Raw genomic sequence first — 22,270 nt, forward strand, 5'->3', positions numbered from 1 at the left:
GACTAAAACATCAAAGACTAGGAAGTTATATGGTACAATGTCGCCTCCTGTCTTTGTCCCCCGGTTTATCTGGACTCTTCTTTGTCTCCTAACCTGTGTAGTCCCTTCTCGGTTAAGCTTCTTTGGAAGTATAATTGCCTCTGAGTTAGAGGTCCCCCTACAGTTGTTCAAGTCAGCTCTTCCGGACCTCTTTCAGAATAGCCAGCTCCCTCTGAGAGTGTGAATGGGATTGCAGTAGCAGGAATACTTCGTAGATCCCTCTCTGTGAAGGGAAGTAGCCATTTCTCTTTAGTCACCCATGACTTTGACTCTCAAATTCAGAGTGAATTGGTCTGTTCAAGCAGAGTCTTCACTGCTTAGGTCAGTGAGTTTTGTAATTGGAGACCTTATTGCTGGAAGTTTCTCTCAGTAAACAGTGTAGTAAACTGGGGTTTTCGATCTATACAGGAATGTCTATGGTCACATAGGGGTAAGAGACAGGTACTTGGATCTGTGAGAGGCAGAAGTTGGAACTGAGCCCCTGTTTATGGCCTGTACTTGGTAGACCTATATATTTAATGGAAAAAGTATTTAACAGCAAAGAGAAGTGCTGGACTGTCTTGTCTGCCTTGGCCTTTTTTTTAACGTGATGAGGGAGAAGAAAGATTTTTCCTCTGAGAATCTGGCCACGCTTCTCATAGCAAAGAGGATACACTTCCTGGTGGGCACTGAAGCCAATATTGTGGAACTTGGTTTTTATTAAAAGAAAATCTTCATTGTACTTCCAGCCCAGCAAGGAGGCCAGGGGCTCTTCAACGTGGATTTGTCTGCCACTTGGGTAGTAGCAAGGGTTTGTATGAAGACAGAGGGGAGAAGCAGACTGTTGGTCAGATGGCAAGAAAGAATTTTAGGGTTCTTAGCATAGGAGGGCAGTGCGCCTCCTCACAGATTGCAGGCGTACCTCAAATGTGCAGCTGTCCTTTAGGCTCTGCCTCCTGAGTGCCAGGATTCCAAGTGTGCACCACCATTCCTGAGTGCAAGCAAGCTGCCTTTACTTTATTTTATTGCAGGGCTGGGAATTGAACCTAGGGCCTCGTGTATACTAGACAAGCATCCTACTACCAATCTACAATACTTGCAAGTTTATTTCTGAGCGGAGTTAGTATGTTATCCATTAGGGATTTAGATCTCATATTAGAAGAGCATTGACTGGTAGAGCTAGCTGCTTCTATGCATGTTCACTCTTGAAAGCCAGCCTCAGACCATGCTTGGGAGGGTGCTAGAGGTTTTTCCTGAAACAACATGGGTTCTCTGTTATAGTTAGGTGCTGTGGGATGGTCTGTATGTCAAATTGCTCTGATTGGTCAATAAATAAAACACTGATTGGCCAGTGGCTAGGCAGGAAGTATAGGTGGGACTAACAGAGAGGAGAAAAGAAAGAACAGGAAGGCAGAAGAAGACACTGCCAGCCGCCACCAGGACAAGCAGTATGTAAAGATGCCGGTAAGCCACGAGCCACGTGGCAAGGTATAGATTTATAGAAATGGATTAATTTAAGATATAAGAACAGTTAGCAAGAAGCCTGCCACGGCCATACAGTTTGTAAGCAATATAAGTCTCTGTGTTTACTTGGTTGGGTCTGAGTGGCTGTGGGACTGGCAGGTGACAGAGATTTGTCCTGACTGTGGGCCAGGCAGGAAAACTCTAGCTACAGTTAGGTACCAGTGTTTCCAGGCCTTTCCTAACCAACTTGTCTGACCCATCTGGAATTCAGATAGGCCACTTACCACTTTGAAGGAAGTTTGGAATTTAAACGTATTACTTGTGTGATCCCAGAAACTTCAGACCAAGAACTAATCTCTCACTGTGGATTTTCCAGAGTACCTAGCAAATGCCTCTGTGGATCTGTGGAAAACATGAGTTCAGCCTGAAACACTCTTCCCACAACGTAGGTCAGCTGTTACGATACCCAAGGGAAGAAGTGAGAAATAAATGGCAGTTGTACTGTTGAGCTTTGTTATTCCTGTCCAGAGCCAAGATAATCGTGCTTCAAATATTTAGGAAAATGAGATTGAATTGATAACCTTTAAAATGGGTTATTAAAAGCAACCTTGTTTTTAAAGAACCAACTGGAACTGATTTACAGGAAGGAAGAAACGAAGCAGGTGAAGTCCAAGCTCATCGCATGCCTAGTTGAGTAGGTTAGACACAGTGGAAACTTTGGTGTGCACAGATTGAAGAGCAGGACTGAGGCAGAACATGGTGCCGGGAGATGGGAAGATGGAGAAACATGCAGGGACATGGAGTCTCCTAAGCCTAGGGCTTGTAGTCACCCTTCCAGAAGAAGTTGTAGTGAGAATGAGGAAGAAGCAATACATGAAGGGAATAAGGCCTAGAATTTTTCAGAATTAGTAAAAGTCAGATGTCTAAAGTTCAGCACACCTCAAACAAGCTAAGTAACAATGGCACCCATGGGGACTCCCTGTGTTGAAGGCGTGTACAGACAAAGAAGATGAGAAGATAGGAAGTGTGGCCAGGGGACTCACCAACCAAGCAGTGAGTGGCACACAGCCGCTAGTTTGGTGCTGCCACTACAGCCAAGTTCCCAAACAACAGAAGGGGATTAAAAAAAAAGAAGAAGAATGAATAGCACTTTGAAAGTATTAAAGGAAAACAACTGTCCACCTAAATTACTCAGTAGAAAAGTTAAAACAGATGTACATTAGACCAAGAAAAAAACAAACCCCATCCGTGAGGTGAGGGTAGCTAGAACCAGGGGGATGAGGAAGGAGGACTTCAGACTGAGTCCTGGTCAGAAAGGACTAAATTATCAGCACTTGGTTTGGGGGAGAACATGCATGTTTCTTAGGAAAACAAAGTGTGGACTTTTAAAAATAAAACAAAAAGCCTCCTTTTCAATTCCATCTCTATTTCTGATACTGATTACTGAGGCAATGTGACCTTGGAAAGAACAGAGATTCATAGACATATTTGGATCCAAATCTCATCTCCGCTACTTAGACGGTGTTTTCTTAATTAGTAAGATGCAGGGTAAGAATAAGTACCCTCAGCCAGGTGGTGGTGGCGGCGGCGCACGCCTTTAATCTCAGCACTTGGGAGGCAGAGGCAATGGATTTCCGAGTTTGAGGCCAGCCTGGTCTCCAAAGTGAGTTCCAGGACAGCTAGGGCTACTCAGAGAAACCCTGTCTTGAAAAACCAAACCAAACCAAACAAAAACAACAACAACAAACCAATAAGTGCCCTGGGCTGGGGAAATGGCTCCATGGGAACTGTGCTTGTCACACAACACACAAGCCTGACAACCTGAGTTCAGATCCCCAAAACCCAAGTAAAAGCTGCACATGGTAGTGCAGCATCTGTAATCCCAGAGTGCTCCTGCAAGGAGATAGGAGACAGGGACAGAAGCCAGACTGACTAGCCTGTACCCAGCCAGCCTGGTTTTACAGCAGGACCAATACTCAAAGGCTGTCCTTCATCCTCTGCCTATGTGCCACAGCCACACATCAACGAGCACACACACGACAACTTGTGTATTTCATGTACTGATATCCATGAAGGAACATTTAAAGTCACTGTGAGAATTAACTGAAGCAAAATTTGCTAGCCACCTACAATCTAAGCTCTGTGTGTGTGTTGTGGGTGTTTGTGTGGGGGTGTGTTGTGGGTGCCAATAGTGGCTAGAAATGCCACTGCTGTGGCCCCCTTTTTGCTTCACTACTTTTAACAGTGAGGCCATTTTTTGTTTTTCAGTATATTTCTACAATTATTAGGTATGAACTAGCATGTGGTGGTGTTTTTGACATGAAAAGATGGTTTTGTTCCTGTGAAAGAGAGCATTCTTGTTAGTGACAGGACCTGTGAGAGTGTGGGAGAGTCCGCCTGTTTGGGTCAGGAATATTTTGTGGATTAGTAGCAGACAGTGATTTGAAACAGCGTGCAAGGCATTAGGAAGCAAAGATAAGAACTTTACAGAGCAGAAAGGCAATGTTTGTGAGCAAAGAGATTTTTTTCCTTAAAAATATTTTTATACGATATATTTTGATCATGTTTTTTTTTCTTCCCCAGATCCTTCTCACCTCTCTATCCACCCACCCACCCATCTTTGTGTGCCCTCCCTTTCTCTCTTAAGCAGAACGAAAATCAAAGAAAAAAATCAATAAGACAAAAAACACATAGAAAACAAAAGTCTGTCCAAACAAAAACTGTGGAGATTGTTTTGTGTGGCCATCTACTCCTGGACGTGGGCCTGCCCTGGAGTGTGGTTACTGTACCCAGTGACACTGCACTGGAGAAAACTGAGTTTTCCGTCGTCCGTGGCTATCAGTTGCAAATAGCCTCTTGGTTAGGAGTGGGATCCTGTGTTTACTTCCTCCTCCCAGTTTTGGTGCCCTGTCTGGCCTGAGCTTGTGCAGCTCCTGTGTGTTCTGCCAGTCTCCATGAGTTCATGTGCATCAGTCATCAGTCTTGTTGTGTCTGGGAGACATTGTCTCTTTAGGGACATCCATGAGCCTTTAGGGGAGGGGCGCTTGATAAAAAAAATCTCATTTAGGACTGAGTGCTCCCAAGTCCCTTTCTCTCTGTCCATTAATAGGTTGTGTCTGTTGATTATTATATAATTATATATTATTTTATGTATATATATTTTCTCCATGACATTTCCATACACACATATAATGTATTCTGCTCATATTCATCTCCTATATTCCCTCATCTTCTTTTCCTCTTTGCCATCTCATAACCACAATGCCCTAATCCCTTTTACTAAAATTGTCTTACATGAGGCAAACTGTCCCAATGTAGAAAGTCCCAGAATTGGCATTTTGTGGGCATTTCCACACTAGACAGTTCTGGTCCTCAATTTACCTGATAGATTATAGTGTGATCATGGTTAATATTCATGTCTGAATATTCAGGAATGAAAACACAAATCTGGCAGACTCAGAACTTAAGCTATGGCAGGAGTTATTGTCATTGGGCAAAAATTCAACTGTTTATTATAGTCCTTTGTTTAAAAGGTATTATAGAATGTATTGTGCCTTAGAAAGATGTATTAATAATAAAGGAGAAATAGAGATAACTTATTGATAATTTTTATCACAGAAGCACCAAATCTTCTGGTAAATATGAAAAATGAGTGATGTTCTGCCTTCATTCTCTGGCTACCATGATGGTTGTCAGTCACGTGTGGCTATTGAGCTCACGTACCCAATCAGATGTACTGTAAACACACGCTGGACTTCAAGGATTAATATGAAAAAAAATCAAAGTGAAGTACCTCGTAATTTTTATTTTGATTACACATGAGGTGTTAGTATTCCAGATGCAATATTATTTCCTGCCTTTACTTTGGTAATTTGGTTATTAAAATATTTTAAATCATGTTCTGAGTTGTTTTATATTTCTTTTGAGGTGCACAGTTCTAGATCATAAGTTTAACATTTTAATGCCATGTTTAAAAATCACTGATATTTTCCAGTGGCCAAGTATACCCTCAGGAATAATCTTAATCTCTCTTTGCTTTTCATAGTTATATTTATGTATTTAGGTTTCATAACCACTTCCTAACAGTGAATGGCTATAAACAGCTAGAAACGTAGACTAGAGCAGTCAGAGGGACAGGACAGTCAGGTATGGGAATTTAGAGCTGTTCTAACACCTTAATTTAAAAGTAAAAATACTGAGGCTTATGGGCCCACATACCTTACTAAGGATGACAGAGTCTACTTTTGAATAATTCTTTGCTCCTTTGTTCTTAATGCATATCAATTGGGGTTGATTTCATCCTCAAGGACCATTGTCAATACCTAGAAACATTTTGTTATGACTATCCTCCATGCTGCTGGTATTCTCATGAACAGAGGCCAGGGATGTTCCTAACTACCATACAGTGCCCAGGCCAGACTCCCATGACAGAGAGTTATCCAGCCCAAAACATCGCTAATGCTGAAATGGAGAAACCTTTGTATATACATTGGTAGTAGTAGTTGTTGTTGTTCTTACTATTATTATTTTAGTATAGGATCTCATCTAGCTCAGGCTGGTTTCAAACTTGCTGTGTAGCTGAAGATCACCTTGCCTGTGTGTCCTGAGTGCTGGGATTACAGGTTGAGGTGCTGAGCCATTACTTTCAAGGAGTCATGTTACCATTACTGCTCTGTCAGCAAGCCCAGGACAGCTGGGGAATAGGCGGACTGCCAGTAGAGGCTCAGCTTGGAAGAGAGTTAGTCAAAGGTTCCTTTCCAAAGCCTTAGCTTTTTTTTTTTGGTAGAATGGAGACAGTTCAGATCAGTAAAGCACAAGCTTAGAGTCCAGTAAGACTCCATGGTGTGGACACTGGCAAGTGTCTTAGTGAATGTGCTGACTCAGTTGTCTTGCGGCCATAGTGCTCATTGTATGTGTGATTTTTGGGTGTTCGTGTATGTATGCATTTGCATGCACATGTGCCAGATTTAAGGGAGTTACTTTGCTGTACAGGACTATTCTCTGAACCAAATTACTGTCATCTTCAAGAGTCTCTGAAAAGACCACCATAGTTTGGCGTTGTTAACCATTAATGTTCATATATAGAAGGAAGGGCAAGGAGAGTCATAGACCACTCACTTGAGAATCAGCCATCCTTCCCAGCTAGTTGCATGCAGCTCTGCCCTAATTGTACATGGCCTTGGGGATCTCAGAGAAGGGCTAGAGGACATAGATGGGGAGGAACTAGGGGAGGGGACTCTGCCTATCCAGCCATGGGGGAAGTTATCTTCTGTGCTGGGTGCAGACCTTTCTGTGTGGCTGCTCTTGCTCTGTAAGTAAACCTGAAAACTCAGTAGTTCCTAGAGTGAACTGTAATGAAATCATAGGCTGATTTGTCATTGGGACACAGGAAGAAGGGGTTGACTTTGTTTATATGTCTCCCTGGAAAGGAATTTTATCAACATAATTCAAGCTAGGAAGTGAGACATCCCTACATCTGAACTGTAGTTGTGTTTTGCAGTGTTGCGGCTGTGTTTTTGCAGTGTTGTGGCTATGTTTTTTGCAGTGTTGCGGCTGTGTTTTTGCAGTTTTGCAGCTGTGTTTTACAGTGTTGCAACTGTGTTTTTCCTGTGTTGCAGCTGTGTTTTACAGTGTTGCAGCTGTGTTTTGCAGTATTGCAGCTGTGTTTTGCAGTATTGCAGCTGTGTTTTGCAGTATTGCAGCTGTGTTTTACAGTATTGCGGCTGTGTTTTACAGTGTTGCGGCTGTGTTTTACAGTGTTGCGGCTGTGTTTTACAGTGTTGCGGCTGTGTTTTACAGTGTTGCAGTTTTACAGTATTGCAGTTGTTTTACAGTATTGCAGCTGTGTTTTACAGTGTTGCAGTGTGTTTTACAGTGTTGCAGTTTTACAGTATTGCAGCTGTGTTTTACAGTATTGCAGCTGTGTTTTTGCAGTTTTGCAGCCGTGTTTTACAGTGTTGCAGCTGTGTTTTTGCAGTGTTGCAGCTGTGTTTTACAGTGTTGCAACTGTGTTTTGCAGTATTGCAGCTGTGTTTTACAGTGTTGCAACTGTGTTTTGCAGTATTGCAGCTGTGTTATGCAGTATTGCAGCTGTGTTTTGCAGTGTTGCAATGACTAATGTTTATATGGTTAGTATTTATTTTGCTTTCTGGCAGAGCTGATTTTGGGGACATGTGTATGTTCATCCTTGTCACTCCTGTCTCTAATCTGCTGTTTCCCTTACCCTGCCATGCTGAAGAAGTACCAAGTGCTGTTGGCTGCCAAGGCAGTCTCCGAGCAACTGAGCTCTTCGAGAAGAGAGGATTTGGCCGGGCAGAGTTTTGCCATTTAGCCAACATTAGGAAGAGATTTCAGTTTGGTTTTTCATAGAGACTTCTAAATGATGCAACTAGTTATCAAGAGAGAATATTGGATTTCTTCTCAGGGAAAAGATTTCTCTTCCAACTAAAATGAAGCAGATGTAAATGTGTTTAACATGGAAAAGAGTTTATATGGCTCAGCTTTTTAAAACTTAGACTGGTGTAATTCTGAAGGTAATTTAAATAATTTAAGAGCAAACTTTCTTCACACTGGAATTTCTTATATTAAAAAAATGGGGGAAGGATACTTCTGCAGAATCCATTAAGTTCTGACAGACTGAATTCAGTGCATATTAAGAAAATAGTCCTCTGATGTAATATTTTTTCCTAGAAACAAATTACATAGAGTAATTTTTCAAAATCTATGGGTACTTTGGGTAAAAACAGAATTTTTTCATGACAAATGAGATTTATCAGATTGCTGGCTCTATAACACAATGAGATGGATTTAATATACAGTACTGCGAATTTGCTGTTTGTTCTCAGGTAAAGCAGATGATCACAGCTGCAGTAGCCATACAGGTAAAACTGATGGAGGACAGTTAGCCCCAGGCAGTGGACATCAGTGCTCCGTATGGATGGCAATGGCTAGACGTTTCTGAGACAGTGATAAGCAGTAGCCATTTGAGGTACAGCTTTTATGGTGTTTTAAGTCTTGTATGTTTTTAGGAAGCATTAAACAACAGCATGTCAAGAAAAATAGGGCAGGATTTCTTTCAGGGGAGACAGATTCATTCTTGGCTTTGTTGAAGAGCTCTGGATTATTCTAGAGCTTGGCCTCTTATTTTCATTCTTGAAGAAGAGAAAGGCAGTAGTTTGTTGCATATCGTAAGAGTTCTTTTATTTATAGAATTATTTTGACTAAAAGGGGGAACAACAACAAGGTGGTCTTCTTAGTCATGGTCACTCTGTTGGATGAGTGAGTTAGAGGTGTGTATGGGATTCTGGATTATTAGAAATTAGAAGACAGAAAATTTGAAAGCAGAGCATGGCGCACATCTGTAACTCCAGCACGTTGAAGGATAAAAAAGAAGGGCCATGGGTTTGAGGGATGGGTGGGTGGGGGTGGGCTCTTTGATTTAAGCACATTTCTTTTTCTTTAAAGGAAGGTAATGTCATTCTACCATGTGTCACCTTTCAGTTTGACTTTGGGATATATTATTTTAGTTTATTGTCCTTTAAAACTTTTTAAATCTCCTAACAACTTGCTGAGGGGATTATTTTACCATAATTGTGTAGCAGTTGTGGTTACTAAGATATATTAGACTTTTGTGAGTTGGCTGTTATCCTGCAAGAAAATATCTATTGAGATTTTTCTGGGTTGCAACTCTAATAATAATTATATGTACATATGAAAGTCTTAACGTATTTGCCTTATTTTGGCCACTTTATGTTTATAACAGTATAGATACAGATATAAACAGACTGATAATAGATAATAAAACATTTTTTGAGTGTTAATATTTGTATTTTATAGAATATAACCTAGTAAATTCTGTTTTCTTTATACAAAGTTAGAATATGACATCTTAGACAAGACAGAACTTGGAGTGTGTGTGCTCTTTGGAGAAATTAACTGTGGCTCAATGGTAGAACACATACTTAGCATTCTCAGAGTCCATAGATTGAGTGCCAGCACTTGGGGCTAGGGGTCAAGAAATAAATTGACCAAGATACTGGGGAGGAGATTATGCACATAGACACACACACACACACACACACACACACACACACACACACACACACACATACACATACACTCACACTCACAGAGTCCTGGAGAAGTGGCCTGATAGTCTCCAGAGACCAAACTGACTTACTGGAAACAAAGACTTTGCAAGTCATAGCCCCATTTCTGTCCTCTGGCCTTAGAAGAAATCAGCCCTTTGAGACAGTTCATAGTTTAACCAATAAAAATGACTAGATCTCTTTAATGTTATAGTATTCTGACCTGATTTTTTCCTTCCCAAATCATCATGCAGACTGTCATGAAGGAAAGAGAGTCTTAAATGGTAAGTCATATAAATTAATAATAAAAATGACTCACATTCATATGCTTATATGTGATATTGCTTCACAGAATTGTCTGGAGTATTTAGATTTTTTTAAAAAATGCAAAAGCTGTCTTTGTTTGTCCAAACTGAAGAGATTTACTAGAACTTTATGGGCCCCTTATTTTAATTATTACTTTTAAAACAATTGCTTCCATGAAATCTCTAAGCCCAAAGCACAAATACTCATAGTGACTAAAACAGGACCAAGGTGGGTCCCTTAGGCATGCCTGTGAGTTCACACTGGTGTTTTAGGACACAGATTCAAGTAGTTTATTAATCTACTGTTCCTTCACTGAGCAGCACGGACATCCTCACAGTTGACACTGCCCCTTTTACACCCAGTTGTTGTGTGGTGGTCAATACTGATTCCTGAAATGCATGGGGTTCCTCTGTACCTGTAGATCCGGATTTTTTTTTCCTCCCATTTTGCAAAACAAAGTTACAGAAATAGAGCTAGCAAGCTAGGTTTTCAGTAGAATCATCCTTTAAAGTGTGAAAACAGTCTGTAATTTGCATTTTATGGTGTTTGAAGTTGCTATAGTATAATACTGCAGTAAATGCAGTAAATGAAGGGTTGTTCTTAGACTTCATCTGATTCTTGGCTCTTCTGTGATGCTACAGAAGCAGCCATCCTCCCTGCCTGCCACATGTCGCTTTCAGCATCTTCACTTCAGATGTACCATGTTTAACACGTCACTAAAGATAGCCTTAAATGTGGAACATATCACTCTCCAAGTAGTGTGGACCCATTACATGTTGTGACACGGATTCTGTATAATAGTGGGACATATATGTGTGTGTGTGTGTGTGTGTGTGTGTGTGTATGTATCTGTGTATATATGTATATTTTTATATTTTGTAACTGTTTCTCACATTTGGCTCAGCTAAGTCTATGTGGTAATCCTGTAGGTTTGCAAATGTGATCTGCCTGCTTTCTATGTTATTGTTCCAACAGCTGATTAAAATCCTGAGTGAGACAGATGAGTTTTATTTTACAGTAGAGCCCAGACCCCTTAAACTGATGCCAGTCTCTGCTAGCACTTTGAGAGGGAGACGTTCTTTTGGACCACCTTACTTACTCTGCTCTAACTCAGACTTACTGCCGTGTTCCCAGAAGGATGGGTGTAAGATTTGTTTTATGGTTTCTTTTTGCACATGTTGAAATTGGGATAGGTTCTGTCATGTTTTGCATTGCTTATCTAATTTTTTTTGTGTGTGTGTGTGGTGGGGGGGTTCAAGACAGGGTTTCTCTGTGTAGCTTTGCGCCTTTCCTGGATCTCACTCTGTAGACCAAGCTGGCCTCGAACTCACAGAGATCCACCTGCCTCTGCCTCCCGAGTGCTGGGATTAAAGGCGTGCGCCACCACCGCCCGGCTTGGCATTGCTTTTCTAATGAGTTGTATTTCTGTTCTACTCTCTTGATTTTTCAAAGGTAATTGGAAGTGGTCTCCTTTGTGCTTTCCTGTGGTTTGAGGGAGAAAAAGCAGTGGTTCACATAAGGTCCCCGTGCTGGCACCAACCTTAAGTCCGGCCCTTTTCTGATCTTAATCATACAAGATCGTACAAGAACAAAAATGACTAGAAGTTTATAAATTCTGTTGATACCTTTTCCTCACAGAAAATTTGTTTTGATGCGTGTTTTTTTAAGAGACCACCAAAAGAGAAATGACAATCTTTTAATAAAATATCTTTTAGTACTTCTCAAATAATTTAATTAGACTATCTTTTTTGGTGTATTCATTTTAGAAAAAAATAATTCTTGTGGCTCTGGCTTTAGTTACGAGGCCTTGTGGTCACATCTCGGAGGCCTCTTGGTCTGAAAACGTAGTGTGCTCTGCATAGTTACAGTGGACAGATGAAAGCTGAACAGACCAGATGGTCCTCACCCTCAGGAGCCTCATTCCAAACAGTACTGCTGTTTTGTGTCTGTGCTCTGTCCTAAGCCTGTGGCTACAGGGAAGTTCTGAAAACCCAGCTCATCTGGAAGGTGCTTCCTGTAAAGACTGACTAGTCTGGGAGCTCTGAGGCTAACTGGCTGTTTCTTCCTGTAGTTTGAGAAATGGTAACACAATTGATGGGTTTCTTTTCAAAAGTTCCTTACCAGCAGTCCAGGCACAAATAACACAGTTCTCTTGAGGGAGAAAACACTAGAGCTTGCAGACTCTCCAGAGTGCTTCCCTGCCTCAGAGCTTTCTGAAATGACTTGAAAACCAGCTTCTGTGGGCCCTTAAAGGCCTTGTTGATATAGACCCACGTGGATGAATAAAATGGAAAAAGAATACCATGCTGGTGAGCTAATAGAACTGCAATACTGAAGCACTGTGGTAAAATGTGTCAATTCCTACAACTATGCTGGTGTTGTAAGTCAACATGGTACAGCTAGAGCCACCTAAGAGGAGAGAATCTCAATAGAGAAAGTACCTCCATCGGATCTGGCTGTAGGCAAGCCTGGAGGGTATTTTCTTAGTAAGTGATTGATGTGGGTGGGTCCAGCTGATTGTGGGTAGTGTCGTCCCTTGGCTGATGGTCCTGGGTTCTATCAGAAAGCTGGCTCCAGCAAGCCTTGAAGAGAAAGCCAGTAACAGCACTCCTCTGTGCTTGTGCATTGGTTCTTGCCTCCAGGTTCCTGCCTGACTTCCCTCAGTGATAGACTGTACTGGGGGACCGCAAGTGGAAATAAACTCCCCAAGCTGATTTTGGTCGTGATGTTTTGTCACAGAAATGGAACCCCTAACTAAGACAACAACCATTTGACTAAAGCTAAACCTGCATACATATTATATGCCCATCAGAAATATAGATTTTGTTCTTTAAGAATGTGCATTGGGGTGTGCAAGAAGATTTATAACCAATTTATAACTTGCATAAAAGCTCCTGAACAGGAGTGACCAGAATGCCTATCAATAGAAGAGTGAGTGAATTGTGATTAAGTCATACAATGCAATACTTTTCAGTATAAAAAGGAACACACTTAACGGAATGGCTAAAGTCTCAGGAAATTCTAGGTTTGACTTGTCAGAACTGTAAATATGTACAAGGATGGACAAAAAAGCCAGATCAAAATAAACCATGCCTTATGATCCCTTTTCTATATATTATATAGTGCCACTAATATATGTCCATCAATTTAAAAACTAGTCTGGTGTCATAAGTCACAATAGTGGCTAACTTTGGGAGAGAGAGCAAGCTGCTGGAAAACACATAAAGAACATGCTGGTGACAAGGGTCTCTCTTTTTCTTATGAAAATGCATTTGGTAGCACATTTGTTAAATGTCCTTTGTGTGTGTGTGTGTACATGAGTTAAGTGTGGTGTAGATAAATTACTGTTTTTCTTTGTGAAGGCATGCTTCCCAAGAGTCAAGTGACAGATACACTGCCCAAGGAAGGCCCTAGTTCTCCAAGGTATGCACTCTTTTTACATTTCGAAGTGAGAGCAGTTCTATGCAAACCCACAACACTGCAGGAGGAACACCCAGCTCAGGGGTTGGTTTCACTTAGCACACAAATGGCAGCACCTCACGATCAGATGCAGCTGTAGAGTGAGGCTGTTCCATAAGTGATTTTTAGATAACTGAAGTTTGATCCCTTTTAAACACTATTAAAAAAATTGGGGAGGTGGCGACCAGGTGGTGGTGGTTCACTCCTTCAATCCCAGCACTCAGGAGGCAGAAGCAGGCAGATCTCTGTGAGTTCAAGGCCATCTTGGTCTACAAAGCAAGTTCCACGACAGCTAGGGTGGTTACACAGAGAAACCCTGTTTCAAAAAAAAAAAAAATTTTTTTTTCTGATGATAAAATTTATATTCAGGGTAGACAATTTAGAAAACATAGAAACACAAAAAATAGTTGTAGTCGCATTAAACCTTAGACATAAATCATTGTGGATAACTGATTCATGTACTACCTTTCCACACTGCTTTTATAGTATTGATATTACAGTCTGTGAGCAATATCTTTTGTTGTTACTATTCTGTGAAAGCATTTTTTTTTAATTTCATCACATACCATCATTTATTTCGGTATTCAATCTTTATATGTCTATTTTGGTGGGTTTTTTAAAATTTTAATTTTAATAGAAATACTTGAAGATGTTTTAGACACTAATTTTCTTGTGTAATTAATACCAAATTTTTGTTCATCATACCACAAATGCACTCGGGGTTCTTTTTTGATGTTCTTGTTCCCCTCCCCTAGTCTGTTGCTCTAACAGCAGCGTTCTGCTATGCACATTAAATAAGTTTATGGACAGTTTTGTTAAGGGACTGAGGATGCCTCCTCTAGAACCATTTGGTTGTCTGCACGTAAGTAATCAGTGCACAGCAGTATTGATTTGATCAACAGCTAGAGCACAACAGAAGGCTTTATCTTAACGTTTATTACTGACCCAGTGACCTTGAAGAATGAATTTCTTTTTTAAATTTTGTGTACACACTGCTACTGTGCATGTGTGAAGGTTTTCACAGACTTGGACATGGGCCCTCACCTCCACCTTGTTTGAAACAGGATTTTTTAAAAAATTTTTTTGCTATTGTTTGCTGCCACATGTGCAAAGGGCAACTGGCCTGTGAGCTTTCAGGGATTCTCCTGCCTCTGTCTTCCATCTTGCCACAGGAACACTGGGATTACAGATGTGCACTCCCTCATCAGGCTGTATGTGGGCAGTGTGGATTTGAACTCATGTCTTCATATTTATTTAGCAAACGTTTTCCACTGAGTGATCTCCCCAGCTTAAGAAGAATTTCTTAAATAGTGATATTTTCATTATAGAGAAGGAAGGTGATGAGCATGTAGATTTCTTTGTGCTCCTTAACAACATTCTTAATAGCATTCTGTTATTACTCTGAGAAGATTTTAGTAGAAAAATGTAGAGCCTTTATTTTGCCCATTTGGGTGGTCTGTTTGGAAGTAAATGTCAGTTATATCATGGTGACTAACATGTTAAGGTTACCATTTAGGAAAGAGTTTTACCTGGAGAAATATATTTCCCGCTGTGGATTTTAACATTGACTGAGTTCATGTGTTATTGCACATCATTCTGAATGTTTTCTCATTTCTCTTACTGTCTTACAGCTATGACTGGTTCCAAACGGAGTCCTCAGTCACCATTGTTATATACACCAAACAAAAGGTAAACATGCTATTGAAAATAAGAGGAAAACAAATAATAAGAATTAGTTGGGTTTATATGCAGATCCTTCTCTAGGATCTTTTTTTATATTAATTTATTTGTTCTCCACATCAACCTGAGGCAGAAAGCAATGTCCTCCCAATTTAATAAAGAAGGAATAGTTTTTTCCCCAAAGTTTTGGAACCTAGGTAGGTATTCTGCCTAGCAGGTATGCTGTTACCACCCATGCTGTGTAGCCTTTAAACCTATTAAGCTTTGTGTGTGCTTTCTAGTTGACTTCTCCGTAAGAGTACACTTTCTGGGATTAGAAAGATTATACTACTGAGGCTTAATGTGCTTGAACTGTTAGTGGCATTTGGTTCCCCTTTGAAACAAAGGTTAGGGAGCCCATTCATTTAGATCTTCAAGTGGCACCTCTTTTATATAAGGTACTATTAGATGTCAGAGATATGATTCTGAGCCAGGTCCATACAGATTTGGCTTTCACAGGGTGGATAGTCCAGCTGGAAAGTTGGATGAATGTATTGACAGTGTTCCCAAGCATTCCTCCAACTCCTGCTGAACTTCCCCATTTGAGGAGCCTGGTGAATTTGAAGGCAAGTTCTGACAGCTAGGGATTTTCAGGAGTTCAGGCTTCCTTGAAGGCATGCAGAGCCCGATCTGAGCCAGTGCCGCCTCCTCTCTTTTGCAGCAGTGATTTGACCACTGTGCTGGCGTGGCCAGCCTCTGCCCCATGAAGCTGAGTTGGTCCAGCACACCACTAGTCCTGCCGTCCACTCCCTCTAGCTATTATTTCCTCATCCCACAGTCTAAAACCAAAAGGGTAGGGCCTAGAGAGGTTGGGATCTAGCTTCAGTGGGGTTTGAAATGCAGTGACTGAGGAAAGGGGAAGATTTCTAATGGAATGATGGTTCAATGCATGCTATGAGAAATAAGTACCACAACACATTTCTTACGTCTACATAGAAACTAAAGACATCTAAGAAGTTTCTTGAGTGATTTTGGGATAGGTTGAGATCGACAGGTTGTATACTTTTCCAGCATCACACAGTAGCAGAAAAACTAAAATGAGAACAACTAAGATCTTGACTTCTGGGTCATAGTCTTATTTTTTGCTACATTGTTTCTCCAAAAAAAATTCTTGAGCAACTAATAGATGCTGACCAATGTTCTACAGGTAGTCTCTAGGGTTCATGACTTCAAAACTATAGCCACAGTGGATACAAACCAGAGGAAATGTGTGCTTAGGATTACAATGATGTTCATAGAAGGGAAGGAATTGACTTGCATGAGGAAGAAATGAGAACCAGGAGTAATATTTCTGTTGTTTGGAGATCTGTAAAGTAGTACCATGAAAACTTCACTCATTGCCTCAGACATGGAGTTGTTTGGGGGCAGTTCTTACTTTTTAATCTTTCTATTTTTGCTTCCTTTTAAGAATATCAATTTAGACTCAGTAGTCGTTGACCTCCAGGATGACATCTTGAGAGCAGAACTGGCAGTTATCAAGGATCATTCTTATCTTATACATATTGGTGAGTATCTCATTTTTAGTAATGGGAATATTTTGTTTTCTTTCATTATGGCAATAATATGGCTTGCAGTCTAGAAGACTGTAATATTTTATCTGCTATTGTCATTTTGGTTTGTCATTTCTGATCATTTTATAGTGTTTTTCCTTCATGCTGATAAAAATGGCAGTATGATCCCCTTTCCAAGTTGAAGCAATTAGAAGTCTAATGTGCTGTCTGTTGTGTGACAGATCCCCAACTTTAAGTAATCAGATGTGATCAGAATCAGTCATAAAGAATTGGCCCACCTTTATAAGTCTCATACTTGATATCTCTAAGTAAGTCCCCAGAGACCTCTGGTCACCATCTGAGCATTCCTTACTGGGGTGCCCAGTCTTTGCCAGCTCTGCCACAGGAAGTCAGGGGTGCAGCCAAACAGCCTGGACTGCAAGTCTGTATTATGTTACTCCTTTGCTCCTCTCCTCACAGCCAGAGATAAGCCTTGTTGATTTGGGTCTGTCAGGGGCAGGAAGTCAGCCCTAAAATCTGGAACCAAAGAGACCAAATGTTGGATCTGTTTGTCACCTGTAATGAAGTTGAATCTAAGATTTCATTGTTTGCTCCTCTTAGGACTATGACGTTTTTCTAGTTAGAGAGTAGATATGATACACACACACACACACACACACACACACACACACACACACACACACACACTCCCCAAACAATAGCAAATATATATTATTTTTTAAATAAATTGTGAACGTCTAAGTATCATGATGTAACATGTATGGAGGTCAAAGGGCAGTTTTATGGACTTGGTCCTCTCCTTTCTGCCCTAACATGGGTTCTAGGAAAGGAACTGAGGTTGTCAGGCATGCATGGCAAGCACCTTTATCCACTGAGCCATCTTATCAACTCCAGCAACAATGGTTTCAACATGCATTCTTTATAAAAGAACATGCCAGTTGGTTGGACAAAATACAAGTTAAAGTTCTCAGCTCTCAGAAGTCTGTTCACTACTTTCTTTTATGAATGAAGAGAAGTATCTTTAGTTCTGAATTTGGTCAGAATTAAGTATTGTTCTTCTTTACCAGCTCCCCACCCCCACCTCCCACACCAGCCTCATCCAATAGATGACTAACTTTAAACCTTAAAGCTTTTTTTCTTGGAATGTGTCCTTCCCTATAGAACACTTAGTTCTTCTCTTCATTAAAAATTTTAAAGAGATTTATTTTGGTTTTTACTTATGTGTGTATGTCTCTTTGTGTGTGTTTGGGTTCCTACAGAGGCCAGAAGTGGGCATCAAATCCACTAAAGTTGGACTTAAAAGTGATTATGAGCTGTCCAACCTGGGTGCTGGCAACTAGACTTGGGTCCTCTAGAAAAGCAGCAAGCACTCTTAAAGCCATCTCCCCAGCCCCTAGTTCATGGCTCTTGTTACTAGCATACAGCCCATTTGCCTCTTATGGGAGAGAGTTAATCACCTTAGTCATTAGCACAGAGTGAGACCTCTGTGCCCAGCATCTATTATTCTTTCCACATACTTTATAATTAATTCTGCTCTCACCGTTGGCAACAGCATATCTTGATTTTCCTTCCAACTGAGTTATAACTAGAGTTGTCCCCAAAGCAGTGCTGACAGGAGTTCCCAAAAGGACGTGTCCCCACACTGCCCTAAATGAGATTCTTCAGAGAAGGAGTCCCTAACCACCAGTCTCCATCTAGACCAGCGGTTCTCAATCTGTGAGTCTCAACCCTCTTGGCAGCCCTCTATTTCCAAAAATGTTTACATTATGATTCATGACACTAGCAAAATTTCATGTATGAAGTAGCAACAAATAATTTTATGGTTGGGGGTCACCACAACATGAGGAACTGTAATAAAGGGTCACAACATTAGGAAAGTGGAGAACCATTGGTCTAGACACATACTAGGAAAACTTCTTTCAGAGGGGCCATAGCATATCACAGGATGACTGTTAAAAGGGGGATTGTATACCTCATTATGACTATAGTGATACAGAGGAGGAGTCAGATTGTGGAGCTTATATAAGGATTTGGGAGATTTGGCTCAGGACTGTAGCTACTTTCTTGAGACGTTTTGGACCAATGAACAGCAGCATCTTTCAGTGTCTGCATTCATAGCCCCTGGTTGGCCTCAAGCGCACAGAGGAAAACATGTAATTGATTGGATTCCATCAAGGCACTTTGTATGCTACAGAACAGATGAGGTTGGAGAAACTGGGTATTGTGGGGACGTTCCACCTGCACACATAAAAAAACAAAAATCTAGTAAAAAATTATGCAGCTCAACAGATGTACTCAAGCTGGAATTGAGCTGGCAACCTCTTCCTGCTTTCAGAGAGCCAGAGGTGTTGTGCAGGCTGCTGAGGGGGAAAAGGCAGCAAGAGTTTTCCCTAGCAGTGAACTCTGTGGACCACAACTGCAGCCTGCCAGGAAACAGTGGCATGGCTTTATAGGATAATCAACTTTTCCCTGACTGGGTTTTAGCATGCTCTGCAGAAGGGATCCCATTCCTGGTGCTGTCAGCCTAGCCCCAAACTGCGTGTATCATAGGCCCTATGAGGAAAATTACTACTGATTTTAGCTAAGTCGACATAAAGGCAAACTGCCTTCTAAATATCTGTGGTCTTCCACTTATAGAGAGGCTAATCTCAATACTACTCAGAGAAGCTTCTATTGACAGTGAATGGTGGTGAATGTAGAGACTCATGGCTGCCCAAGATGCTGAGAATAACTGACAGATGAGGGCTTAGCCCTAAAGAGTCATTTTTGTCACCCCCTCCTAAGGCTCAGGGAACCCTGTGGAAGAGGGAGCAGAAGAAATTTAAGAACTAGAAGATAGGGAGAAGGGGAATGAAATCCCGTTCTCTAGATGACATAACCAATGTAATTACAGACTCACAGCCACTGCATTTACTTGTACTGAATCGACACAATGTAGGCCTTCCCAACAGTCATTCATAGACGGGAGATGGGTGTAAGGGAGGGGATTGTGGGACTGTCGTTTGCTACTGAAGAACAGGCTACTGATGGAATCTGGGTGAAAAGGGGCCACTGCCTTCAGTTGTATGTACACTGTGAACCAGGCTCCAGTGGATAGTTCCAATGCAAAGACCACAAAGACAACCATGGTTCAACCCAGAGGGACACAAACAAACAAAAGACATGAATGTGAGAAAGAGATGAGTAGAGAAGAGGACAGGTGGACAGGGGAGAGAGGGAAGGAAGAGAAGGTAGAGCTGCAATCAGTCAGAGTACATATATACACATGAAATTGTCAAAGAGCAAAATTAATAATAGTAAAAAAGCAACTCCTGGATGCCAGTGCTGCATTGGAAAGACTGAAACAGTGCAGAATTCAGATGCCGGATAGTCATATTGGCATAGTGAGATTTAGAGCAGAGAGTGGTGAAGCCACACCCTGCCCTTCTCTTTTTGTAGAATAGATGTTAGTGCAAAGATCAGTCTCCTGTTAATCAAGGCATCCACAGTACCCGAAAGTGCTTGCTTGCTTATAGACTCTAAAAAAAATTGTTTGGGGGCACTAAATGGTATTCAGCTGTGTGTGTGTGCGTGTGTGTGTGTGTGTGTGTGTGTGTGTGTGTGTGTGTGTGTGTACACACACACGCACAGCTAAGCTGACTCTGTCTGACCTGTGTAAACAGGGCATAGGCTGCACAACCGCCCTGATTCCTAGTGTCGCCTCCTCCCTCAGCTGCTCTGCCTGATTCTTACCTGTATGATTGTCAGTCTGGAATGAAGGTGGGTTAATCAGGAGAAGTATGGGAAAAACAGAAGAAACTTAGGTAATTTGACTCTTTTGGAGCATGTATTTTCTTTTAGTCGCTTAGTACATTTTTCTAGTCTTGAGCAGTTTGAAATAGTTCATTTAAAATGATCTTACAGGTATAAGATTGATTTTATGAATTGAATTTTGGTGGTAACCAAAAGCTTTTTTTTTTTTTTTAAATCTCAGAGCTAAGCCATGAAGTTCAAGAAAATTTTTCTGGTAAGTACTGAAAACCAGAAACAAATTATGTGTATACACACACACACACACATAGGAAGAACAAAAAGGCCAGGCATTTATTTGTCTTACTTTCCTTACATATACTTTTCATGACATAAATACATTAATTTTCAAGTATACTCTTTCTGGTGTCTGTTTTTCTTTGTTTTCTTTCTCCTTGTTCTTCTTATCTCTATTTTTCCTTGTCTCCTTTTTCTGTCCCTTAAAAACATTCCTGTCTCGTTTTTGTTACTCCTCTCTGCCCTGTTTCTCACATGCAGCTCATAGGCATGTACTAGACCAGACACTTTTCATAGCTGCATACACTCAAGTGGGTGCCAGAGCAGAGCACACTGAGCAGTGATTATTACCATATACTCATGTGCAGTGTGGGTTCCTTGGGAGCTGAGGACTCAAAATAGTTTCTGGCTTCCAGGTTCTCACACTGGTTATACCATGTACTGTAGTAAGCTCTGGACATTCAAGGAGCTTGTTTTTATTCTAGTGAAGTCTGAAGTCATTGATCATTTAATTGAATTCACTTTGCTCATCTATTTTAAAGAGGTGTTGCACTATTGGAGGACTCTTGAGTTCACCGTGTGGAAGAATAGATACTGAGGTCCTGAGCAAAAGCAGTGTGTGGGTTATGACTTTATTTTTTTTTTAAGATTTATTTATTTATTTATTATTTATACAGCATATGTGACTGCAGGCCAGAAGAGGGCACCAGATCTCATTACAGATGGTTGTGAGCCGCCACGTGGGTGCTGGGAATTGAACTCAGGACCTCTGGAAGAGCAGTCAGTGCTCTTAACCTCTGAGCCATCTCTCCAGCCCAGGTTATGACTTTAAAAACATGTTTACTCATCAGATTTGAGTCAGCAGCTAGAAGTCCTCGCTCTGTTATTGGCCCTACATATGGAACTGTTCTAGTCACTGAGGAAGAAAGAAGAGTGTCTAAAAGGTTTTCAACGAGGAGCAGTGCCCATGTACTTCACTCTTACGTACTTCCTAGCTGCTGATTCTTCCGAGTCTGCTCTCAGTTCACTCATACAGACTGCTCAGGCTTAACTACAAATCAAGTTTGGTTTGATGGGCCCATTCAGTGTGACTTGTGCTTCAAGTTGTGCCTAGATCTGTATCCCTGACTCTGTCTGTGCCCCCTCGAAAGCCACACATATAATATCTGGCCTTGATAAATTGGTTTGAAAGAAGCCAATCTGAATCTAAAATCTGATTTAGCATCAGATAAAACAAAAACCAATTTTACTGACTAAGTGAACAAAATCCTATTTTTCTATTAATTTTCATCATCATTATATAAGAACAGGATAGTGTAACTGTATGAGAAAATTTGGTTTTAAAATAAAATTTTATATTTAGTGTCAGTGAAACTAGTGAAATTTCTTTTCTTTTCAGTACGGGCCATTGAGAATGTTGGAAAAGTAGATATTGTCCTACAAAAGAGAGAAAACATTTCTTGGAAATGTCTTGGTCATCCCTTAGAGAAGCATGATTCCTTTATTCCAAAGAAAGATACAGGTATGCAGTACTCTTATATTTGTTTTTTTAAAGGTTCTCAATTGCATTTTATTTATTTATTTGGCATGCGTCTCTGTGTGGGCACACACACACACATACACACACACAGACACACAAACACACACGACTTTCATGTGGAGGTCAGGGGACAGTTTGCA

General features: G+C 40.8%; 1 protein-coding gene across 5 annotated transcripts in view; it reads left to right on the plus strand.

Annotated features, from left to right (window-relative positions):
* Positions 1–22,270, plus strand: part of LOC128096438 (cytochrome b5 reductase 4) — a 69,106-nt gene that overhangs the window by 25,134 nt on the left and 21,702 nt on the right. For 3 of the 5 annotated variants that reach the window (XR_008213648.1, XM_052716018.1, XM_052716034.1), the window contains exons 5-11: positions 9,824–9,853; positions 10,894–11,019; positions 13,238–13,298; positions 14,966–15,023; positions 16,462–16,558; positions 20,538–20,570; positions 21,990–22,112. Coding sequence is in view for 4 of the 5 variants with exons in the window: in XM_052716018.1 (XP_052571978.1) it covers positions 9,824–9,853; positions 10,894–11,019; positions 13,238–13,298; positions 14,966–15,023; positions 16,462–16,558; positions 20,538–20,570; positions 21,990–22,112 (528 nt within the window). In the remaining variant the exon portion in view is untranslated. The remainder of the gene's footprint in view (positions 1–9,823; positions 9,854–10,893; positions 11,020–13,237; positions 13,299–14,965; positions 15,024–16,461; positions 16,559–20,537; positions 20,571–21,989; positions 22,113–22,270) is intronic. The other 2 variants (XM_052716044.1, XM_052716026.1) reach the window with 1 other exon arrangement.

The sequence above is a fragment of the Peromyscus californicus genome, unplaced genomic scaffold, assembly GCF_007827085.1.
Source record: "Peromyscus californicus insignis strain IS unplaced genomic scaffold, ASM782708v3 Scaffold_11__1_contigs__length_118956290, whole genome shotgun sequence".
Lineage (NCBI taxonomy): Eukaryota > Metazoa > Chordata > Mammalia > Rodentia > Cricetidae > Peromyscus > Peromyscus californicus.